Source organism: Carassius auratus, chromosome 40, assembly GCF_003368295.1.
Source record: "Carassius auratus strain Wakin chromosome 40, ASM336829v1, whole genome shotgun sequence".
NCBI lineage: Eukaryota > Metazoa > Chordata > Actinopteri > Cypriniformes > Cyprinidae > Carassius > Carassius auratus.
The window spans coordinates 14278763-14303297 of NC_039282.1; the positions used below are offsets into that span (position 1 = coordinate 14278763).

A 24535-nucleotide genomic window follows, 5' to 3' on the forward strand; every position below is an offset into this window, starting at 1 on the left:
GACTTAAAAAGCCATGGACAGTGCACGGACTGCAAAGAGCACTTAGGGACGTGACAGTAAAAAGCATTAAAGACCCAGGGATAAGTACACTGGATGGCAGCATACACATAACTGCTTAGAAAAAGAGACAAATAGTGAGTGAGCCGAGCACAATACTAATGAGTTTTTGAACACAAAAGTTTTGTGTGTGTTTGCGTCATTATCTCATTCTAAATACTAATATGCACTATTCACCAAAGAACCCAAACTATTTTTTTTATCCTAAAACCATGGTGCATTATCATAATGAGTTACACAAATCCCACAAGAATATGCATATCCTTTTCCCAACAGCTTGGGCTTCTTTCCACTGTTCAGAGACATGTCTGAGGGGACGTCTGCGTTTGCCAGGACCTGTTGGAACAGAAGTACTCTGAATGCATTACACATCGAGCTGGCTCTAAGCTCAGGCTGTTTGAACATGCTGCTCACTTACTCGTCTGTCAGGGTAGATATATCCCCACCGCTCCCTCGGCACAAACACACAACAGTTATCGCTTTAGGATCCTGCACTGCAATTAACCATACCCCATTCACCCAGGTGTTTAGGAGAGAAAAAGGACCAGGAAATGAAAGAAACACCTCTATACTTTCAACCAGATTAGCTTGGCTTCTCACCAGCAGTGTGTTGATAACAATTTAGCTTGTCTGAAAGCTGCCTCAGGAGGCTCTTTAAAAACAACACTGAAATCTGTTCATACTGAACGTGAAAGGCCAGTCAGGAGACATTTGACGTTTTACATACAATTATGAAACAGAGAAGGATTTTGATAAATAAATGCACTATATTACATATTCATTATATTTTTGCTTAACCTGTTAGTGTTTTCTTTATTATTTCATGATAGTTTATAGCCCACCATTTAAACATTTCATCAACAAAAAAGTGGGAGTAGAAACAATTTTTTAAATGTTCATATGAAACTGCCACGAACATGCAATTTAAATGATTGTAAAACTCTGTTTTATTATTATTATTACATTTAATGTACTATTTGTAAAAACAATAATAAATCATATGAAAAAATGGGTTCATTTTGGTTTTTGGCGTATTTAAATACATAATTTTCCTGTGCCTCAAGTGGTAGAGCATTGCGTTAGCAGCGTAAGGTTGTGGGTTCGATTCCCAGGTAACACATGAAAAACTGTTAGCATGAAAGCACTGTAAGTCGCTTTGGATAAAAGCGTCTGCTAAATGCATACATTTAATTTAATTAACATTTTATTTTATATATATATATATATATATATATATATATATATAAGTATCTATTTTGAGAGCACTTTCTCAACCAATAATTCAATTTATCCTATGTCTCAACATCAGGTCAGTACAAGCAATGAAAGACAACAATCAAAAGAAAAGGATGAAACATGGAAAACAAAAAGCAATAGGAAAAATAAAATGTAGATTCAAGAACCAGCTGAACAGCATTTTAAAGCAACACATTATTCCAACCTGGCTTGTAAGTGATGCCAAGGCAACATGTGCATCTTGCATCTTTCAAGCTTTATGGAAACAAAATGAAGTGGAGAACCAAGAGGTTTCCATAATTCACTTCCTGCTGTTGACTGTAGCTGTAACTACAGTATACTGGAGCACAGCTTTCTCCATTCATCAAAGCAGCACAGCCACTTTCCCAATGAGCAAATGTGCCTTACAGGGTTTTTCAAAAGCCAATCCTGTAAACACCCTCATTTGTGTTTCAATCATGCTTTTGTAAAATAATTGTTATTTATAACAAATAATAATTCATAGCAAAAATGTCAGCATATCAAAACATTAAGAAGGTGATGTGCACCAAAAAGTGGTTAAATTTTACATTTTATTTTCCATCCTTCTTTTTTTTTTCTTTTTTTTAGTTGTAAATAAAACAGCTTCATTATTGGAGTACATTTCACAAGAAAATACTAACAAAAATAAAATAAATCAATTTCTGAGTGAAAATGGTGTCTGTACCAATATTTCATTTATTTTATTGCATTATTCTTCTTTTCAGTGTACAATAGTCAAAATATATACTTCCAAGACAAAATTTGGTAATAAATGAAGTTAAATGTAATTACATTATTGGGCATACAACGTCAGCAACATCGAAGGTTATTGCCTGACGGTGACCAGTGTCACGGTGGAAAGAGGCGTTGCATTTACCCAAGATTACAACAGACTCCTCTCAAAGACCGAAGAACAAACGCAGTTCATTATGCCTACATTTCCTACTGGTACTGAGATGGGAACCTGTGACCTTTGGGTCACAAATCTGACTCTCTAACCGTTAGGCCACAAGTGCCCATGTCAGACTGTCACCACGATCTAGATCAGACTGCAGAAGATCATTTTCAAAGATCAGATCTCATCAGCAGCGTTGTAGAGTAACATTTTAAGTCTAACAGCACTGTTCTGGGTTCTCGTTTTTAACCTAATTTACAGTTTACTAATAGTCTTTTAGAATTATGTGCTGTTGTGGTCATTAAGATGGAATCTCAACTAAATTTCGTTTCCACCCATTTCTGATTTCAAAAGTCCACAAATAAGGGCCACCCTTAAGCATATATCTAGATCTATGAGTGTGTGTCTGTCTGTGTGTGTGTTATTATTATTATCTGAATCTTTGGATGATATTATGCACTGTAGATGATGATAACTTCAAACTCTTTGCAATTTTCCTCTGAGAAACTCCTTTCTGATATTGCTCCACTATTTTTCGCCGCAGCATTGGGGGAATTGGTGATCCTCTACCCATCTTGACTTCTGAGAGACAGTGCCACCCTGAGAGGCTCTTTTTATACCCAATCATGTTGCCAATTGACCTAATAAGTTTCAAATTGGTCCTCCAGCTGTTCCTTAAATGTACATTTAACTTTTCCGGCCTCTTATTGCTACCTGTCCCAACTTTTTTGGAATGTTTAGCTCTCATGAAATCAAAAATGAGCCAATATTTGGCGTGACATTTCAAAATGTCTCACTTTCAACATTTGATATGTTATCTATATTCTATTGTGAATAAAATATAAGTTTATGAGATTTGTGAATTATTCCATTCCTTTTTTTACTCAAAATTTGTACAGTGTCCCAACTTTTTTGGAATCGGTTTGTACTTTAAGGACAATTAAATATATAAAATATAGGTCCTAAAGCAAAACCACATATCTGTTTGTATGACTGCAACAAAATATAAAACTGTCAAAATGTGTATATCTATATATACATATATAAAAGTGCAAGAGTTGTTTTATCTGAATAGAATAAAATTCAGTGCGCAGGCCTGAGCTTCAACAGTAGAGTCCAATCAGAACACAAGCTCTGAATTAAAGGGAAGAAATGCAGACCTCAGAGTAATACAACATGATTTAATAGGACTCTGATAAAAGGGCTTTATACATTATTATATGTATCTGAATTGATTCAGGAGATTTTTTATTAAAAACAGACCAAAAGAGAGGCATGGTGTGTCAATAATGCTGAATTGGGGGTTAATTGAATTGTGGTTTCGCAATGAGCAGTCAGAGCATTACAAATTAAATTAGTCATTCGACATTTTATCCCGCTGTTCCTTACATATTGGAATAATGATCCATAAACAGTAATGGCATCTTTAGTCACCTTTTCTGATCTGTGAACAGATGCTGAAATAAAGCCCCTGCAGCTGCATGAGCTTTATTTGCTTTTTGGCTCAGCCACATTATCTCACTTTTACTTTTCATGCCTCTGTATCTCTGCAAAACTGATACATCCTGGCCGTACTGGGCCAATAAACATCATAATCTTTTAATAATTTAAAGATCAGAAATTTTATTAATTGTATTTATTCTGGAAGCTGTGACATTATCGTGAGGAAAAAAACATAATCCAAAACAAACCATGGCTAACAGTCAGATTCAGCCGTTTATTTATGATCCAGAATCAGATCCCGAGGCTGAAATTGAACAAGAGCAGCAGCAGCAACGACTACAGCAGGACGTCTCTATGTGGTATGTATTGAAACTGTATATATTTGCTTAGCGGTTTTGGAAAATGACTTTTTACTTTAGTTTGTACTTTAGTTTTACTTTATGTCGTCTTTTTTTTTTTTTCTTTAAAGGTGTACATGTGGGAAGTGCAGTTTGATGCCAACATCGCATGTTGTTTACTTGATGTGCTTATGCGCCGATAGCTAAGTTAATAACACAGAGATATTTGAAGCAGTTTTACTCGTGCAGTTTGATGACAACATCGCATGTTGTTTACTTGATGTGCTTACGCGCCGATTGCTAAGTTAATAACACAGAGATATTTGAAGCAGTTTTACTCACCGCCTGCGGTTCCAACACACGATCGTGACCCTTTTTCGTTGGGACTGCATCATCCTTAAGAAATAAACGATGTGCAAATCCAGCGTCAAACTGGTAATCTGTGCAGGGTTGTCTTGCCCTGGCAACCAAAAACTCTCTCACTCTGGTCATTGAATGCTCTGCTCTATGGGCGCGCGCGCTCTTCCAGGAGAAGTGCCCTTAGGACCTATATAAGGAAATTCCGCTTCATCTAACGTCACACAGACCCATACTCGAAAGAAAAACTTTCCGAAACTTGTGACAAACCGGAAGGAGTATTTTTGTTCAAACATACAGCTTAATTTTTGAAACTTTGTCCATGTTTAGCATGGGAATCCAACTCTTTAACAGTGTAAGAAACTCGGTATGCATGAAATAGCATTTCACTCCCCCTTTAATTCATCTTATTTAACAGGATAAATAATACAATCTGAAAAAATATTATTTCTTATTAATTATATTAAAAACCTTTATATTTTTTATATATATTTTATTGTATAAATATTTTTAAATATACAATTATTACAAAAGTTTATTATTTAAAAAGAATTTTCACATATTCCAGTATTTACAATTTGCACATTTTATTACCAAAGAACAACTGAAACTTCAAAAAAAAAAAAAAAAGGTTAGGTTAAGGTTAGGGGTAAATTTAGCTATGAGAAAAAAGAAGAAAAAAAAAGTGACAGGGAAGGACATCTGAACCGTGAACACACACCCAGAGCAGTGGCGCCCGGGGAGCAGTCGGGGGTTCGGTTCCTTGATCAAAGGGCACCTATGTCGTGGTATTGCCAGCCCGAGACTCAACCCACAACCTTAGGGTTAGGAATCAAACTCTTTAACCATAAGGCCACGACTTCCCCGACACCTCTCATAACAAATGCTTTGTCAGAGGGTTTAGGCACAGTTAGGACTTCAAAAGTTTCACATTCCCCAGACGCTGTTGTTGGACCAGCAGCGCACAAACACTTACTGAACTGAGTTACAGAAGAAATTGATTTCCACCCAAGTCGAAATTTCAATCTGCTTGCTACAGTATATGTATTACATTCCTCCCATAAAAGTATGAGACAAAAACCTCATCTGTCTGTGGGAAGTGAGACGGGTATTGAAATTCTCCCTCTGTGCCAAATCTTCATAACAGAGCACAAGCAACAACTTCGAACAATTGAGTGCTCTCAATATAGTTGTCCTGCCGAACAACAACACCGATGGGACTTCACTGAACACCTCAGACCCAATTTCACAACAATTACACTGAATTTAAAAGAGAACAACTCGTGCTAATGAAGCAGATGGCAGACTGGAGATATCAGAGTCCCTCAGGCAGACATATGAATGTGATTACATATTACTTCTGATTAGAAACCATGGCCTACAAAGAATATTTCTCTCGTCTATTTGTTGCAAAATACATTCTCATGTGACTCAGTTTTACTGGCTAAATTCAACCAAAAATCATCCAAATATCTTTCTTAGACTTAACTTAGAAAATATAAGATGGCAGATAGGTACTGTAGGATCGGTCCGAGTGTTTTTAAGGTGACGGTCAATACACAACTGTATGTCAGTTCAAAGTTCTAATACCTTTCATGTGTTTGCAATGTGCAGAGAGAAGAGCCCTTGTGATGCAAAGCTATACATCAGAAACACACTCCAGATCCCTGCTGCTGCCGCTAGAGACTAAAGAACATCACGATCACTCCTGACACATGAGCTGTGAGCGGCAGGAACAAAGACTCTCTGCAGACATCTCTACTGCAGTCAGAGAAAGACATGAATGAGGGGTGCTGGACAGCCTTGAGATCTGGCTGTCTCTGTCAAACATAGCCTGAAATTACAGCTCAAATCATTTCAGCTCAAATACAGTCTTTGCTGTAGTAAAAACTGTTGCTCATTCTGAACTACAGCAGCACAATTTGATATATTTAATATTCGTGTTGCTAATATATCAATGCAAGATAAAAACGGCCATCAAAACATGAAAAGGATGCATAATAAAATAACAAAATAAAATAATACAACAATTATTTTAACTGTAAAAACAATACTATATTATTACTAAAAATAAATATAATAACATAAACATTATTTATTATTAATACTATTGTTGTTGTTGTTGTCGTCGTCACAATAATATTTAATAATGTTCCAAAACTATTATAATTAAAACATATATTTTTGAAACACTAATAAATACTACTGCATTATTATTATTATTAAAGCTGTAAGTTGTTACTTACGAATTAGAGTAGCAATATATATATATATATATATATATATATATATATATATATATATATATATATATATATATATATATATATACATACATAAACACACACACACAGACTCATATATACATACATACAAAATCTATTCCAACAAAACATTTAACATTTCATATTTCTGTTGCTAACTTTTAAAAGCTTTAAAAAAAAATCCCATTAAAACAGCAGCTTGCATAATAAAATAATATACATGAATAATATTAATAATAATATTTCATAAACTATATTTTATTTTTTATATGCAGATTTTTGTATGAACAAGGAGTCTGACAACAGCCAGCACTCCACACAGAGATCTGATCTCACATAATCCAGTCTGTCTGGGATAACATGAATAAAACAGAGCAAACTGAGATGGTCTAAATCCAGAAGAATTGTGGCAACGTCTCCAAGACACTTAAAGACACTGTGTCTATCTATAATATGTCTATCTACAGTGCAACTGTCATATTGAACGCATGTAATATACAGTATGTCTAAAAAAGAATGAGGGCCATTTGCCCTGAACACAGACACTGGAATATGGAATATTTGCATATTTATGCAGCTTAGTAGGTTTTAGAACAGAGCTGAATAATTATGATCTAGATTATGGTCAGAAAAACACGTGTAAATTCCAATCAACCACTTCCAAGCTGATAGGACATTATTGATGAACTAAGGCATAATGTGCCTTCCTAATCAAGGAAAGAGTAACCTGGAAACACCTTCTCTTTAATGACACAAACAATATATGAAAATATGTTTTAGTAGGAGGAACATACTCAGACAAGAAACTAGCCAATAATTGCTCAGACAAGAAACTTGCCAAAACTATTCTTTTTGCCAGAAATGAATGATACCGTAAACCATGCAGCTTGCATTTTTTGAAAAAAATTGACTGGAGCAACTGAACTAAACTGAATATATATATATATATATATATATATATATATATATATATATATATATATATATATATATATATATTCAGCATTTATCATGATAGATTTAACATCATTGTGATTTCATAGGGCATTTAGATTTTGCCCTATGATGTCAAAGCAAGGATGCCATCTGAGGTTTGCGGTTTGTACAGGACTAACTTGACTGTCTGCTTGGATCATAAATGCAAACAACATCACTTCTGTGGGCACACTACAGTCAACAAGGGTAATGACTCACCAGCATAAAAGAGCTTCAAAACCACATAAATATAGCCAAGTACACATCAAATATAGCATAGTCAGTATGTGCATGTGTGTGTCTTCTGAAAAGTCTAACAGAGCAGTCGCTCCTCATCCAGGTAACATCCAAATGATGGAATTCACACAGCCCTTTTGCTAAGGCAGACAGGAAGGTATTGCACCTTCACTTCCTCTCCCAGAATCACAGAAGATAAGACAGATGTATGAGAGAGGAAGAAGAGAATAAGTGTATGGCACCATTGTCTATTTATAAGGACTATCCAAAGTGTCTACATTCAAAGATCCTGTGACTCAGAGTTGGAAAAATTCTTAAAATTCTCTCCCAAAAACAGAGCAGAAATATGACTTTGGAACTTTAAAAGTGAGGCAATACGGCAGTAAAGTCTGCATCTGTTCTCAGATATTAAAATGCACACTGCATTTAAAATAGGCCAGACATAGGCCTGCTTAATAATGCACACAAAAGCAAATAATATTTTCTTCAACTATATGCACTTTTGGAAAATAAACACTCTCTAAACATATTTTTACTCTCTTACTAGTTTGACAAATTTGGCTACTAACAATATCACAGTTGCTCCACAAATTTACAGCCTGATTGCAAAAGATACACACACACACATATATATAAACATACAGTATATATAAAAAGTGTGCCAATTATGATATATGAAATCTGTTAGTTTTAATAAAATAAATAAATAAATCAACCCTTTGAAAATAAAAGTGACCAGAGGTCATGAAACACTCATTATTTCAGAGTTGAGAAGCATGGAGGCAGGTATATTTTCGACACCTATTTAAGCAAAAACTACACTGAAAATACACTATAAATATATTTATCAATGCAGTATTTTGCAATGCAGGATTTAATGAAGCAACACAAAGCAATTGACACTATTGACATTTATCAAGTTCTATACGTAGTGATACAAACACATACAGTAAATCTCATGGATTAATAAGTCGTTTATAGCTACGCTTTATGGTTTGGGTTTTGTTTTAGGAGGATTCATGACAGATTTTCGCGATTTACTTCATAATATTAAAAGAAATTCTGCCTCATGTGGCTGCATTGTGAAACAGGCCTTAGGTCGGTCAAGAGGAAACTATGAGCACTTGGGAGGAAACCCCTCACAAACAATGAAACATGTTTTATCCTGTGAACTGCACAGTTAATAAAATCACCAGCTTTATTTCATTGATTGGAGACATTGTGCCTCATTTCTGATGTGCTGTTTGTGGGCAAGAGGCAAAACTGGGGCAACATGAACTACAAAAGCCATGCGCTCAAAACACGGGGAGTGAAATCTTCCCTTCAAGCTATCTGGAGCAAAAAATAAGACACGTTTTTGGTAATAAACGGATTCCAGTGCCTGCAACTGATATGAGACTATTTGGCCCTTCCGCAACGGCCCTATCTGTCAACCGGGCTGAGGAGAAACAGAGGGCTGATGCAATGCAATGATCCCTGATTGTTCCGAAAATGTCAGCTTTTCATCAACACTAAATCCTCTGTGTTGCGGAGGGCATGGACGAGGCATGAAAGACAGATAGGCACACACATGCCTGGTGTTCTCCCAGAGGTCTTTGGCTTTACGCGAGCTGCTTGCTCTCCGCTGCTCAGTGCTGTTCTGTGAGATCAGAGATGCTGTCGGTGGGGAGGAAAGCGGAAGACACGGAACATTAACTTCAATTTAAGCTTCAGTCCCACACCATAAATATCATCTCGGTATTGAAATTTAGTTTAGTGACGACCTAAAATTTATGAAGGACATTTCACCACTTAAAATAATACCAATGAGATTGGATGGATGGATGGATGGATGGACCACCATAATGTCATTATTATGAATTGGAACTCTGAGCTCTGAGCTTCAGTGAGAAAATATACATATTATCTGCAGTTTAGGAACATTTTTATTATTATTATTTAATTTACAATAAAACTAGCTGCATATATAATGTACAATAGTATTGTAAAATTATTCTATAATGATTCAATTTACAGCACCTTAAACTGAATAAAACATCGGATGCACGGTATTTATTTATAATTTCGTGGAAGTACAGGTATAGTTAAAATTGCTGCATTATAATTAAAAAAAAATTTTTTTAAGTAAATCGGCATCTTGCTCCTACCAAATGAATTTGAATGCACCTGATGTCATACTTACGACTTAATTAAACTCATAAATAGAAACTTCCCAGGAGGACGTGTGCACTATATGAACCAGTTCGTTCCAAACCCTGCATGAGAACATACAGGCATTATTCAGAATTAGTTAGTGTCATACTGGATGAGGTGCTTACTGAATTTTTATCATTTCCACCCAAATGTACCTACTGATGTCATGGCTGAAAAGAAAAGAAAATGAAATGCCACATTCACTGGAGAGTGAGATCATTGAATATAATGAACAATTATAGATGTCAACTATAACTGCAGCTATCACTGCATGAATCACTTTTATAGCCATTTTCTTTTATTATGAGTCACAAAGACTTCAGTAATGCATTACACCGAACACGTTGTGTGCAATGTTAAAAACAGAGCAGATATTGCTACTGTATAATGTCCCTTAAAAAATAAGCCCAGCCAGTCAAGATAGCAATGCATTGTTACTCAAGCAAGGGTGCAACAGATGAGGTTTGAATCTGGCTTACTCATGATAAGCTTCATGTATGTGCTGCCATCAAAAAGATGATTTGCGGATTAGCGGAGTAATTTTTCCGTTTTCTGAAGGACAATATGTATTTGCTGAAGCAACAGTCCTGTTTGTATCATTCTAAAACTCTACACACAATGCCAGAAGACTGTGACTAATGCTTTGGACACAGTTACACTTGCCTGACGTTAACCACTGCTATCTGCTGTTGTCCATGACTGGAATTGTTTGGAATATAGCTTCGGAGAAGTGTTAAAAGGTGAGCTTGTTACATTGCATCTAACCAAAAGTTAAAAAACATTTATTAGTTTTAAAAAATGTTAAAAAGAGTTATGCTGCTTAATATTTTTGTGGAAGCTGTGACTCACTTTTTCTAAATTATTTGATAAACTGAAGTTCAAAAGAGAATGTATTTTAAATAATAAATATTTTAAATAATAATGTATTATAATAATTTTTATTTAAAATAATTTTATATAATTTTAAAACTTTATAAATGTGTACTGTCATTTTTGATCAATATTATGAGTCCTTGCTGAACTAAAGTATTAATTTATATCTATGTTTAAAATATGAAATTGCAAACAATTTATTTAAATTTGATTTTCAAATAGGTTTTCTGAACACTAAACACTGTTACTGGTCAGAAAGACAGATAAGTCCCGCCTCCAGACTCACATCATTGGTTGAGTCTGTGTTGCTGTGTCAGACTGGTCAGGATATACAAACTATTTATGTGTGTGTGTGTGTGTGTGTGTGTGTGTTGACTTTATCACATTTCACTGCTGGTTATATATGCTATATATAATTTTGTATGTGACGAATAAAAATCTTGAATCTTGAATCTGAATGGCTTACTTGTAGCCTCTGAATATTAAACTGACAATATACCGTACACTTTACCTTTAATATCATCTAACATTATGCCAATGTAATTAGCAAGTAAAAACTGAAAAAAAAAATTGTTTATCATTAACTGTGACATTAATGATTAACTAGCAATTGACAAGTTGAATACTGAAAAGCAAATAAATGTGCATTCATACGCTATTAGCACAGTCAGATAAACAGCTCTTTAAATCTTATGAATGTCAGGTGAATGTTTTGACAGAGGTTTTTATTCCTACCCCAGGTATCCAGTCTTTATGCAGCCAGGGGAGCTGCTAATCCATGCAAATGTACAGCGCAGTGGGGCGATACGAACAAACCTTTCCAGTGTTCTGACAGTAAGCATACCTCTAAAAAATTAGCTGCTCTGGCCAATTCCACACAGCCTGCTTATGAATTCAGGTTTTAAAACCTATATATCATCTGAGACAGCGTGAAGAGTCAGAGCAAATGCAGGTCAACACTTAACCAGAATCTGGTAGCTCTCAGTACTGCAGGTAGCAATATCAAGAACTAGCAGAACAGAGAGAAAAAGTGAGTGAGGAACAAACACACAACGGCAGAAATAAGTCTGAATGGGAATTGCTAAGCAGTTGCTAAGGTGTTCTAGGCAGTTGCTAGCACTTCTTGTTTGCTTTCTCGCCCATATATATATATATAAACCCTATAGGTCTCCGTGGCATTATGGTGTCCACACTTTGTCTACAAAAAAAAAAAAAAAATTGTGTACGAACAATTTTCACTAAGAAATTGCTGGTAAATTTCACAAATAATTACAAATAAAGTAATTCATTGAATGAAACATCAAATTCTGAAGTATTAAAAAAAAAAATTTCTTGTACTCCAATAACTAACAAAAAAAGTGTTACACTGTGAGAATTGCATGTCTGGTTATAAAGTATTAAGATGTAGTCATATTTAAAATTTGGCGAATTTTCATGGTCAAAATATTTTCATATGCAGATTTGCCACATTGACCAACAAAAAGCTGCTTAGTTTGAAAGATTTGACTAATGTGACCCCACCTTAAGCTTCAAAATGTAAGATATAATTTGTGTACATAACACAAATGGTTATGTGGTAAAGTTTAATACTTATGAGTGATTTAAGCAATAGTAAAGGGAGGGGGAAAAAAACAGTTTTCACTCAAAAATTGCTATTGCTATTAAGAAATCACAACTAAAACATTAATAAACATAATTTCTTTTTAAAGTAGAAAGTCTGAAATAGAATTTTCTGTGAAAAAAGTAATCATTTGTTTTATTTAGAATTTCCAAAAAAGAAAAACATTTTTTACAGTGTGGGTGAAAATTGCAAGACATGATCACATTTAGTGTTGCTGGGCATAATTTCTATAATTTCAATAAGAATTTCTTGTGAGGGCATAAGTTTTATGCACAGCAAATCGCCATGCTGACCAAAAGAAAGCTGTTTGGTTTGAACGTGACCTCTGTGTGACTTGTGCCTCATGATCCTTTTAGGCAGCAAAATATTGCTGAGATTTTACTAATGTGTTTATACCTTTAGCGGCAAAATTGAAGATAATATCTGTGTGTATATCACATACACTGTGAGTTACACAAAGTGCAATACTTACTATTAATGGTTTACACTACTCTAAACCAATATTTTACAAATAATTACAAAGAAATGGCAAATAACTCATTGAATGAAACATGATTTTTTTTTCAAGTACTGAACTGGCATTTTCCTGTAAAACATACTCGTTACATTTTGTTTACAGTTTCAAAAAAAATATTTTCTTATAGCGTACAACAAAGTCTGCAAACTTTAACCCAACGCTGAGAGTAAGTGCTCATATATGGCTTTTTTTTTATATAAAAAAAAAAAGAAAGATGTTTCCACAATAGCAAGGTCAAGTTGGATGTCATCTCTGAAGTCTATATGACAAATGAAAAACATTCTGTAGTTCATCTACCCAGTCTGCATTATTTTTATGCCATTTATTTGTATTCTACTAACATACGACTCTAAAGTAAATCCTGATGGATATAAAGCAGCAGTGATTGTTGAAGACAGCACAATTACAGCAAAAAGGCTTTCTGTTCACATTATCCTTATTTAAACAATTTCATGTAATAAAAGCCACCTACAGGGTGAAACATTTCCACTTTATCTTTATAACTGCTTTCATTTAAGACTTTGCGGCAGAGGGAGATTAACAACGACTTGTTCTTAATTAGCCCAGATAAGGCACTTTGTCAAGACTCAGTCTTGTAGCACACGATTGTGAACATGGAAGATCTGTCTTGAAAACTGATGGTTCCCGTGTTCGCTTCGGTGGAAATTACAGATATTTGTTGTTGATTAGGCCTCTCAATAGCCTTGTATAGGAATCAGATTTTGAAGGGAATTAGAAGTCATAACATTAACCTTCAAGATCATATGAAAATATGAAAAAATATTATTATGAAAAAAAGTCTTATCAATAAAGTTCCACAATAATTTTTAAAGGCATTGTTCACCCAAAAATGAAAATTCTGTCATCATTTGCTCAACTTAATGTCCGTCCAAACATGTATGACTTTCATATTTCTGTGGAACATGACAGAAGATTTTCTGAGAAATGTCTGTGCTGTTCACACAGTAGAAGTCACTGGTCACCGGAATTGTTTGGTTACTGACACTCTTTAAAATATCTTCTTTTGCATTCCACAGAATCATAGAGACATAGAGGTTTGGAGCGTCATTGTTGCGTGAGTAAAATTACAGAATTTTAATTTTTGAGTGAAGCAACATTTCAGTAGTCAGTTATACAGGTGCTGGTCATATAATTAAAATACCATCAAAAAGTTTATTTATTTCACTAATTCAAGCCAATATTATATTCATTCATTACACACAGACTGATATATTTCAAATGTTTATTTATTTTAATTTTGATGATTATAACTGACAACAAAGGAAAATCCAAAATTCAGTATCTCAGAAAATTTTAATATTACTTAAGACCAATACAAATAAAGGGTTTTTAGAAATCTTGGCCAACTGAAAAAGATGAACATGAAAAGTATGAGCATGTACAGCACTCAATACTTAGTTGGGGCTCCTTTCATCTGAATTAATGCAGCCATGCGGCGTGGCATGGAGTCGATCAGTCTGTGGCACTGCTCAGGTGTTATGAGAGCCCAGGTTGCTCTGATAGTGGCCTTCGGCTCTTCTGCATTGTTGGGTCTGGCATATCTCATCTTCCTCTTCACAATACCCCATAGATTTTCTATGGGGTTAAGGTCAGGCGAGTTTGCTGGCCAATTAAGAACAGGGATACCATGGTCCTTAAACCAGGTACTGGAAGCTTTGGCACTGTGTGCAGTTGCCAAGTCCTGTTGGAAAATGAAATCTGCATCTCCATAAAGTTGGTCAGCAGCATGAAGCATGAAGTGCTCTAAAACTTCCTGGTATATGGCTGCATTGATCTTGGACCTCAGAAATCACATTGGACCAACACCAGCAGATGACATGGCACCACAAACCATCACTGACTGTGGAAACTTTACACTGGACCTCAAGCATCGTGGATTGTGGGACTCTCCTTTCTTCCTCCAGACTCTGCGACCCGGATTTCCAAAGGTAATTTAAAATTTACTTTCATCAAAGAACATAACTTTGGACCACTCAACAGCAGTCCAGTCCTTTTTGAAGCAAGATGCTTCTGACGCTGTCTGTTGTTCAAGAGTGGCTTGACACAAGGAATGTGACAGCTGAAACCCATGTCTTACATATGTCTGTGCGCAGTGGTTCTTGAAGCACTGACTCCAGCTGCAGTCCACTCTTTGTGAATCTCCCCCACATTTTTGGATGGGTTTTGTTTCACAAACCTCTCCAGGGTGTGGTTATCCCTATTGCTTGTACACTTTTCGCCCACATCTTTTACTTCTCTTCGCTTCTCTATTAATGTGCTTGGACACAGAGCTCTGTGAACAGCCAGTCTCTTTTGCATTGACCTTTTGTGTCTTGCCCTCCTTCTGCAAGGTGTCAATGATGGTCTTTTGGACAACTGTCAAGTCAGCAGTATTTCCCATGATTGTGTAGCCTACAGAACTAGACTGAGAGACCATTTAAAGGCTTTGCAGGTGGCTTGAGTTAATTAGCTGAGTGTGGCACCAGGTGTCTTCAATATTGAACCTTTTCACAATATTCAAATTTTCGAGATTCTGAATTTGGGATTTTCCTTAGTTGTCAGTTATAATTATTAAAATTAAAAGAAATAAACATTTACAATGTATCAGTCTGTGTAATGAATCAATATTACAAGTTTCAATTTTTTAATGGAATTATTAAAATAAATTAACTTTTTGATGATATTCTAATTATATGACCAGCACCTGTATACATACTGTATATGAAATATATTTCAAATCATCTGAAACCACACAACAACTTTGTGGGATGAAAAGACTAAAATTCTAAAAAAAGTTCTTGTCACCACGCCTGTGCTATTGAGCCATTTTTTATTTGAGACCTGCATATTGAGTGAAATCATTCACTCTTATGAATGATTTGAAAGTAAAAAAGTACAATAAATTGTTGTTGAATGAAAGAATGCTGTGTGAAGACTGCTTTTTTGTTTCACAAATAAAAAAGAACAGCATGTGGGTTTGGAATGACATGAGGATGAGTAAATAATGATAATTTATATTTTTGGCTGAACTATCCCTTTATCTCCAATGAACACATTCCCTATGTTCCCTGTTCACTTTAACTATTGAAACTTCAGAGCGCTTGTATTGGCCAAATCCCAAGTTCATTTGAAGATTTCATGAGCTTTCACTTCAAAGTGTTTCTGAGAATGTTATTCAAACCTTTCAAGGCAAGACTATGTACTATGGACACACAGAGCAGGGGATTACATAATGTAATCTGGATGCTTCAAGATACAAAAACCATCCATTTCCATCCATGAGCCTTCATCAACATAATATTATATTTAAATTTAGTAGCAAATTTAAGAAGCAATGCAAACATTTCTGACTTGCTCTAGGAGATGTGGAAAATTGTTTAGAATGCTTTTGATGAATACACAGGAACAACCAATTCAATATAAAGCAGAAATATAATCTACACATCCAAGAAACTGAATATAGCATCCATCTCTAAAGAGACAAACAAGACCTCCTGGAAGTAGACAATGCTCTGTACTCATTTGTTTTTCTGCTCCATTTATTGTACAACTCTTTCTCAAGATATATTTTCCTTACAAAAAACAAAGGTTACACTGGACACAATGCATTTAATAACCCAATGTTCCTATTTAAAATGGAATTGCAAAACTAAAATTACTAAAAAATATATTATATAAAACCATGTTGTGCATAAACTTAAGAGTCCCTACAAACTTTGTTTTTTTTTTTCTTTAAATATGAGGATTTATGATTTAAAATGTTATTGCTCAACCATATTTTGAAAACTACACTCAAAGGAGAAGATCAGATAGAATTTTTTATTTAATTAAATTATAGAATCCTAGTGGCTTGGTTCGCAGAATTATACAAAAAGCATTTTAGATCCAGCTTTGAAAAAAAGTCTCTTGTGCAGTTTGTTTAAATCCTTGACAGAGCTTCTAAATTGTTCATGCTCTCTGTTTCACCACACACAGGTCTGAGTTTTAACTCGAACAGCTCAAGTGTAAAAAAATAGCAGCATCCTTGGACAGAAAAAAAGGGGGGTGGAATTGATATTGGGTTTGAATTTCACATCGGATGCCTAGTTCTGTTAGACTGAGTCCGGCTTGCAAGCTCTTCCTAGGTGTCTCACCTGGCAGACTGATGGCCCTATTCCTGTTCCTGCTCAAACACATCATCCTGTCCAACACAGGGATCTCCGTGACACATCGCTCTTCCGGAGTGACAGAGTTGTTTTGTCAGAGTCTCTCTAAAAATCGGGTACACAAGATTTAGAGTGGGCTGAAAGTACTGTTCAGTGTGAAAAAACAATGTGTAACTTCCCACTGTTTGATTCTTTTGGATCAGATTTAATGAGACAATAAAGTCGAGTGAGTGTGTTGCCTATAGGTCAAAACGACCAAAGTAAATCTAGCGGGATCAATTCCATTACACATCTCTGAGTCATTGCACACTAGAGACTCCAGCGATCAATTCTTAATCGAGGCATCAAAGCAACCACACTGCTGTTCTTCTCATATACCGTTTTTCTGAGACGCTGACAAGAACACCAGTGTTAACATAATGATAGGACGATTGCAACTATGAATCATGCTACAAAATTGGACTTATGTGTACTTTTCAAAAACGCCTGCTTTGACAGTTCGAGTTGTGAATGAGTTGTGAAAGGTGAGATTTGCCTTGTGTGCTGTTCTTCTCACTTCACAGTTACTCAAGAGACGTCGGCATTGTATCGAGAGTATCGAAAGTCCCTCAGAGTAAGAGGATGATGTCTTTGCCCTGACATGCCGAGGGCTGCAACATGTCTCGTCTGTCTAATGTCATTGCTCCCGGCTGGGACAGAATGGCCCGTAATTAATCTCTGACGCAGAAACAATGAGAATGCAAATATCAAAGTTCAGATATTTGCCACAAGCTGGGCCCCTGGATTGCTCAGGTGACATTTCTGGCATCAAATTGACACTACAGTAAAAAAAGACTTGGTAGCAAGTCTTAGAGTGCTTTGCAGAAAATGTTTCATGTTTCTTAACCTTAAAATTAAAATGTTATTGCTACTCTTTATCTCACAATTATGATTTTAATTCTCTAGTTCATTTCTATCTATTCTGAGATAAAATCCATCGAAATTAGATTTTTCATCTTGCAATTCGCTGCCATTTTTCTCTGAAAAATCTTTTCTCCTGGTTTGTTTCTTGCAATTTTGAGTTAGCATCTTACAAGTCTGACAATTTTCTCAGAATCATCAGTTAACACAAAACTTGATTTCTAGCAATTCCATGTTTATGTCTTGCAATTTTGAGTAAACATCTCATACTTCTGACTTTTCTTTCAGAATCGGGAGTTTACAACACAGTCCTGACATTATTTCTAGCAATTTGGACTTAAAATCTCACAATTCTGAGTTTTCATCTAGCAATTCGGACTATTTTCTCAGAATACCAAGTTTACATCTTGCCATTTTAAGTTAAGATCTTACAGTTTCGACTTGATTTCTAGCAACTCCAAGTTCATATCTTGCAAACATCTCACAATTCTGACTTTCTCACTGAGTTTATATCTCTTTCAGAGGGCGTCTAATTTAATGGACAAAATGGTCTGTATCACATATTTTGTTTAAGAAATGTTTTGGTATATTCCATTTTGTATTTTTATTAATGCATAAAAACACGAAAGTCTACATATTAGTTTTTGCAGTGGTTTTAAGAAATAATGAAATTGTCACTGATTTATTTTGGTATTGACCTCTGACATTTTGTTCTTGCAACAACCCAACATGCAACATGGTAAAACACAAAAAAGGTACTCTCCCTGTCCCTAAAACTGACTGATGAACCTTGTTTATGAAAATACATGTTGCACATGCTGGCTGAAGAACCTTTAACAAATGGTGGCTGTCAAAGCAGAAATGCACCCTGGCGTGGCATAAACAGCAGCACCTGTGAGCTCAGGAACAGACTTGTTGTCTAAATGCTGTCAGCATCGCCTCCTTGACTCACTGTGCACTGCTGTTGTGTGAGACAAACAACAGACACAAAAGAACCACCTGACGCGGAGTTTTTCATTGCTGGATGAGCCTCTAGTTGCTTAATTCATATTCCTCAGGTCAGAACATCAAACTAAGAGCATCTTTATTTGTCAAATCAATCGAGTTGACTGGAAAATCCCACCTGGGAGGCTAAATTTCAAAATACGATTAGGTCAGTGCTGTTTGTCTGACATATCATTACTCAGGTTATTTAGAAGTGCAAAACATTTTGCAATACCAGAGTTAAAAAATAAGTAATGTTTGACCAAACACCCTGGTTCAGGACATGTGTGTTCCGCGAAAGCATATTTTAACACATACTCAGCAAATACACTATTAACGTAAGACTAAAGTGCATTAGCTAAACAAGCATGCAATGAGTCTGCCTGTTTTTACAGTCAAAGACTAAGCATAATCAAATCAAAAGATGTTCAGTGTGCAACACAACAAGAAAAATGTCACAAAACACTTGACACTTGAGCACTGACACACAAGGACAAAGTTTCATTTCCACTGCATCTTAATTGCATAGTGCTTTCGGACTAACATTGTATGCTGTGATAAAAGCCTATTTATTTCCCAGATACTCCATACATAGCATATATCATTTTTAAATGGAAATAATGTTGATTATGACTTTAACACTGAGAACAAAAAAAAGTTATATTCTGGATTGGCATGTGTACTAATAAAGAAGTGAGAGAAAGAAGGGCATTTTTAGGCCTGGATGCTCCTCTAAATTTTGTCATTTTGAATAAAGTGGGACAAATTACTCATTTAAATCTTACCCACAAATATTTTGTTTACAAAGTTAGACATATATATTTTTTAACACAATAAACTTTATCATTTTGATTAGTTAGATTCAAATAGCTACACAAGAAAAAAAATAAACACATAAATAATTGTGTGGTTTATCTAGATAAGCAAACTTTTTTTCACCACTATTAAATTGTTTTTAACAAAAAGTCTAACTTGTTTAGACAGTTTGACATGTTTCTAAGGAGTTTATACATTATTGATTTTTTTTTCAGTGTAGGACTGTTGCACAGGTTGCATATAAACTACACAAGGACACCTGTTTGGTTGCTGTTAATAAGCATGACAGACATCTGACTATAATGAGCCCCAGCCTAATATTCACAATCTGTGATATAATATCACAACAACATCATTCATTCATGGGGTTCGTTCATGCAGTGTTCATCAAACCAACAGAACTGCCTCTCTGGAATCCACTGGATCATTCAAAGCGCCTCAAAAATGCTGTCTAGCAGTGAGTTTTGAAACCCAGCCACAAGAAGAAGTGCTACTTACCAGATTCAACACTGTTTCCACTATATCTCTATTGCTGACCTCGCCGACTTGAATGAGACCGGTGAGAACTGCGAATTTCGTCTTGATATTCCGAATCGGGACCGAGGGGTTTATCACCCCGGCAGGCAGCACCACCGATCCGGAGCAAGACATCATCATGTCACCGGTACCGGAGCCCGCAGCAGCGGCGGCTCTGTGCTGCCTGTGGCCGGGAGGAGGTGCTCTGTCGCCCGGCGTGGCCACCGTCTGAACGCTCGCCATATCCTATCAGCCGCGGTATTTAAAAACAGCACTGTATCATCAAGAACAGGAGGTGTTTTAGTCAAATCAAGTTCGATGAGATATCTACGGCCACTTTAAGGGGAAACAAATCTCCGATAGTGATTTAATATCCACCGGCTGTGCAGTAAGAGTCCAAACGCATAGGCAGATTCACTGTATATACTACAGGTCTGCAGGTGCTCCACACACTGTACTTGAGCTCTTGCTTCCCTTTCTAATTTATGTTGTTCAGTGATGTCGTATGTGGGTTTGCATTACTCATCTGGGAACCGATCAAATGTTTCTCATGCTGGGAAAACGCCCTCTACAGATGCATCTAAAAAAAATTAGAATATCATGGAAAAGTTCTTTATTTTGTGTCATTTAATTCAAAAAAGCAAACTTTCTTATATTCTAGATTCATTGCTCAGAAACTGAAATATTTCAAGATTTTTGTATTTAATTTTTTTATTCTGACGGTTATGACTTACAGCTCAGGAAAATTACAAATTCAGTATCTCAAAAAAATGAGAATATTTTCTCAAAGATCAAAAAAAAAAAAAAAAAAAGATTTAGAAAACAGAAATGTTCAAGATCTCTAAAGCAAGTTTAATTATGCACTCAATACTTGGTTGGGGCTCCTTTTGCACAAATTACTGCTTCAGTGCTTCGTGGCATGGAGGCGATCGGCCTGTGGCACTGCTGAGACGTTTTGAAGCCCAGGTTGCTTTGATAGCAGCCTTCAGCTCCTCTGTATTGTTTGTCAGATGTTATTTTTTCCTCTTCACATTACCCCATAGATTCTCTGTGAGGTTCAGGTCAGGCATGTTAGCTGGCCAATCAAGCACAGCAATATCACGGTCAGCAAACCACTTGGAAGTGATTTTGGCACTGTGGGCAGGTGCTAAAGTCCTGCTGCAAAATAAAATCAGCATCGTCATAAAGCTTGACAGCAGATGGAAGCATAAAGTGCTCCAAAATCTCCTGGTAGATGGCTGCATTGACTTTGGACTTGATAAAACACAATGCAACACCAGCAGATGTCACGGCACCCAAATCATCTCTGACTTCAGAAACTTCACATTGGATTCTGTGCCTCTCCAATCTTCCTCCAGAATCCAGACCTTGATTTCCAAATGAAATGCTAAATTTACTTTCTTACATCTCGTAGACTACTCACTGTGTCCGTCTGTAATGCTGTCAGATGTTTAGAAATACATGAACATTAGTTTACAGCAAAAAAATGCTGTTCATTTGTTGTAATCAGTGCACTTCATTATTATTTAAACATGCATTAAAAATTTAGATTTTTCTGTTTGTTTGTTTGTGGCTTTGTTGTCTCCAATTTTAACATCAAAACAAATTCTGCGTTTAAATATCAAAGCAAAGTAAAGCTATCTCTAGAATCCGAGCAGCATTTGAAGCTTTTTTATATTTACTAGTCAATCTGGCAGTCATTGAGAGGAAGGAAAAAGCTTTGTCATAGATAAACACTGACATCTAGTGGATAACAGAAGTTCTTCACCAGTTTCAGAACTGCAGGTTTGTGTTAAGTAAATGTTGGTGGGGAGAGAAAAAAATCACTCTTATTTTATTGTCATTGTATTACACTACAATAAAAAATTTGGGGTCAATAACATTTTTTAATGCTTTTGAAAAATGTATGCTATGCTCTCAAATATTGCATTTATTGGGTCAGCAATACCAGTAATGTGTAATATTACAATAATATTAAAATTAAATTTGTTACAATTGTGTTAGTATAATTTAAGTGTCAAGTGATCCTTCAGAAATCATTCTGATGTGCCTGGTTCTCAAGAAACATTTCTTATTATTATTGGTTAAAATTGGTTGTGCTGCTAAATATTTTTGTTGAAACAATTTCTTTGTGATTGATTAATAGCTAGAAAGCTCAAACGAACACCTTGTAAAATAGTCTTTTCAAAATAGTTTTTATTATAATATTAATGAATGCCTTTATTGTCATATTGTCACTTTTGAGGAATTGAATGCATCCTTGCTGAATAAAGGTATTAAAGCTGCGGTAGGGAACTTTTGACGCTCTAGCGGTTAATAAACAGAACTGCTTGCGTCTTGCGGAAGAACATCGTAGCCGGAACTACTTCTCTCTGTTTATGTCTATGAAGAATCACAAAGGTACTGGGTTACTCCGCCGCGGTATCCCCGAAGCAATCTAAAATAGTCCGAATATAAACACTTATTATAGGTGCACCCAGAGCCATATAGAGAGAGAGTTGCGACAACGGAAGTTCGAAATGTTTGTTTGTCACGTGATTCGTGTAGACTTCAAATAGTTCCAGGAAGTGCATTGGCGGCCATTCAAACTGATAGAGTAGAGTGACAGAACTGCGATTTCTGGTAATAAGGAGTCAATAAATGCATTTATTTTATATATTTATACAACACACCGACATATGTATGAAGCATGAGTATATATAATTACAGCAATGATGTTTATAAAATATCAAATCGGGTAATATTTGAGGATGTGTTCAAGTACCGTTATTTTAAAAACGTATTTCATGCTAACGTTAAGTTGTATAAACACGGGTTGCTGTTGCCTTTTTACGTTACATATTGTCCTTTTTTTCCACTTATCTCATGTTAACTCGTGTCATATTGACGACTTTCAGGTAGTAGAGAGACAGGCTGGTGACAGGTGATTTTCAGCTCCACACTATGGGTCAATTAACTGTTAGCAGCAGTAATTAGCATGTTAAATAAATGTAAAATGAAGCTTACTGTTTATAATTCTTACAATTACATATACTAATATAATTATGTATTATAAATAATATATCTATTATATCTAGTATAATTCTTACAATACTTATTCATGTACACAATATATTCAGGTTTAAAACAACTTAAGCATACTCGTATATAAACATGTACACTGCCATTCAAAAGTAATGATGCTGAAGATTCAGGTTGGCATCACAGGAGTATATTACATTTTAAAATAGAAAACAGTTATTTTAAATTGTAATTATATATTATGAGATCACTTTGTATTTTTATTCAAATAAATACAATTAACTATTTACAGCAATTCATGAATACATTTCTAATAAATTTAATAGCATGCCAAGCATTTTGTATGTGTCCTTTCTTTCATGTTGTCCTTGCATAGTCTCCACCGTGGTTTACTGTGCTGCATGGGGATGCTCCACTCGGTCAGAGGAAGGTGTGCGAATGTATGGCTTCCCCGCTGACATGGAGAGGAGAAAATAATGGTTGGCTCAAGTCAGCAGGAGCAATCTAAATATAAATAAAAATTACAACAACAAAAAATTGTTAGGTAATTATACTTAAATTTATTTGCACTTTCTTACATTGAAAATGATTTACTAGAAATAAGGAACACACAAAGCCTTGCAAAACCCAGGGAGCTGAGACTCAGGGTGAGACAATGCAGGGAGTCATCAGTGTTACCTATAACTGTGCATTTAACCACCATGTGTATGTACTGTATGTGGGTAGACAAAAAAAAAGTTGTCTGTGGAAACTAAACTGGAGTCACTCTGCAGGCAAATTGAGGCAAAGCAATTTGTCATGACCAAAAAATTCAAGAGTAGGCTGAGACCAGATGCTATTCCCACAATCTTTGTACATCGTCCTGTGGTCAAAAAGAGGAGGGCCCTGCTCCACGATGCACCCCTAGACCTGTGAACATACAAGAAATGGCTGCTGATTACAGCTATGTTATTTCAGGTGATTCATATATAATATGTACAAACTCGTACTAGTTGAAGAAATGTGATATTTTCAATATTTAAAATTAGCAATACCATGTATTCTGCCTCTATCAGTTTCAAAGGAAAAGAAGGAAAAAAGAACGAGGACACTCAGAGAAGGTAAAGTGACAGTGAAGAAAAAGGAC

The 24535-nt window shown here is 35.5% G+C and overlaps 1 protein-coding gene across 1 annotated transcript in view; it reads right to left on the reverse strand.

The window, feature by feature from the left end:
• LOC113058655 (neurobeachin-like) overlaps positions 1-20786 on the reverse strand; it is a 220543-nt gene extending 199757 nt beyond the window's left edge. Inside the window, exon 1 of the mRNA XM_026226760.1 lies at positions 20371-20786. Coding sequence (XP_026082545.1) covers positions 20371-20631 — 261 coding nt within the window. The 5' untranslated portion in view covers positions 20632-20786. The remainder of the gene's footprint in view (positions 1-20370) is intronic.
• Between the last annotated feature and the right edge of the window lie 3749 nt (positions 20787-24535).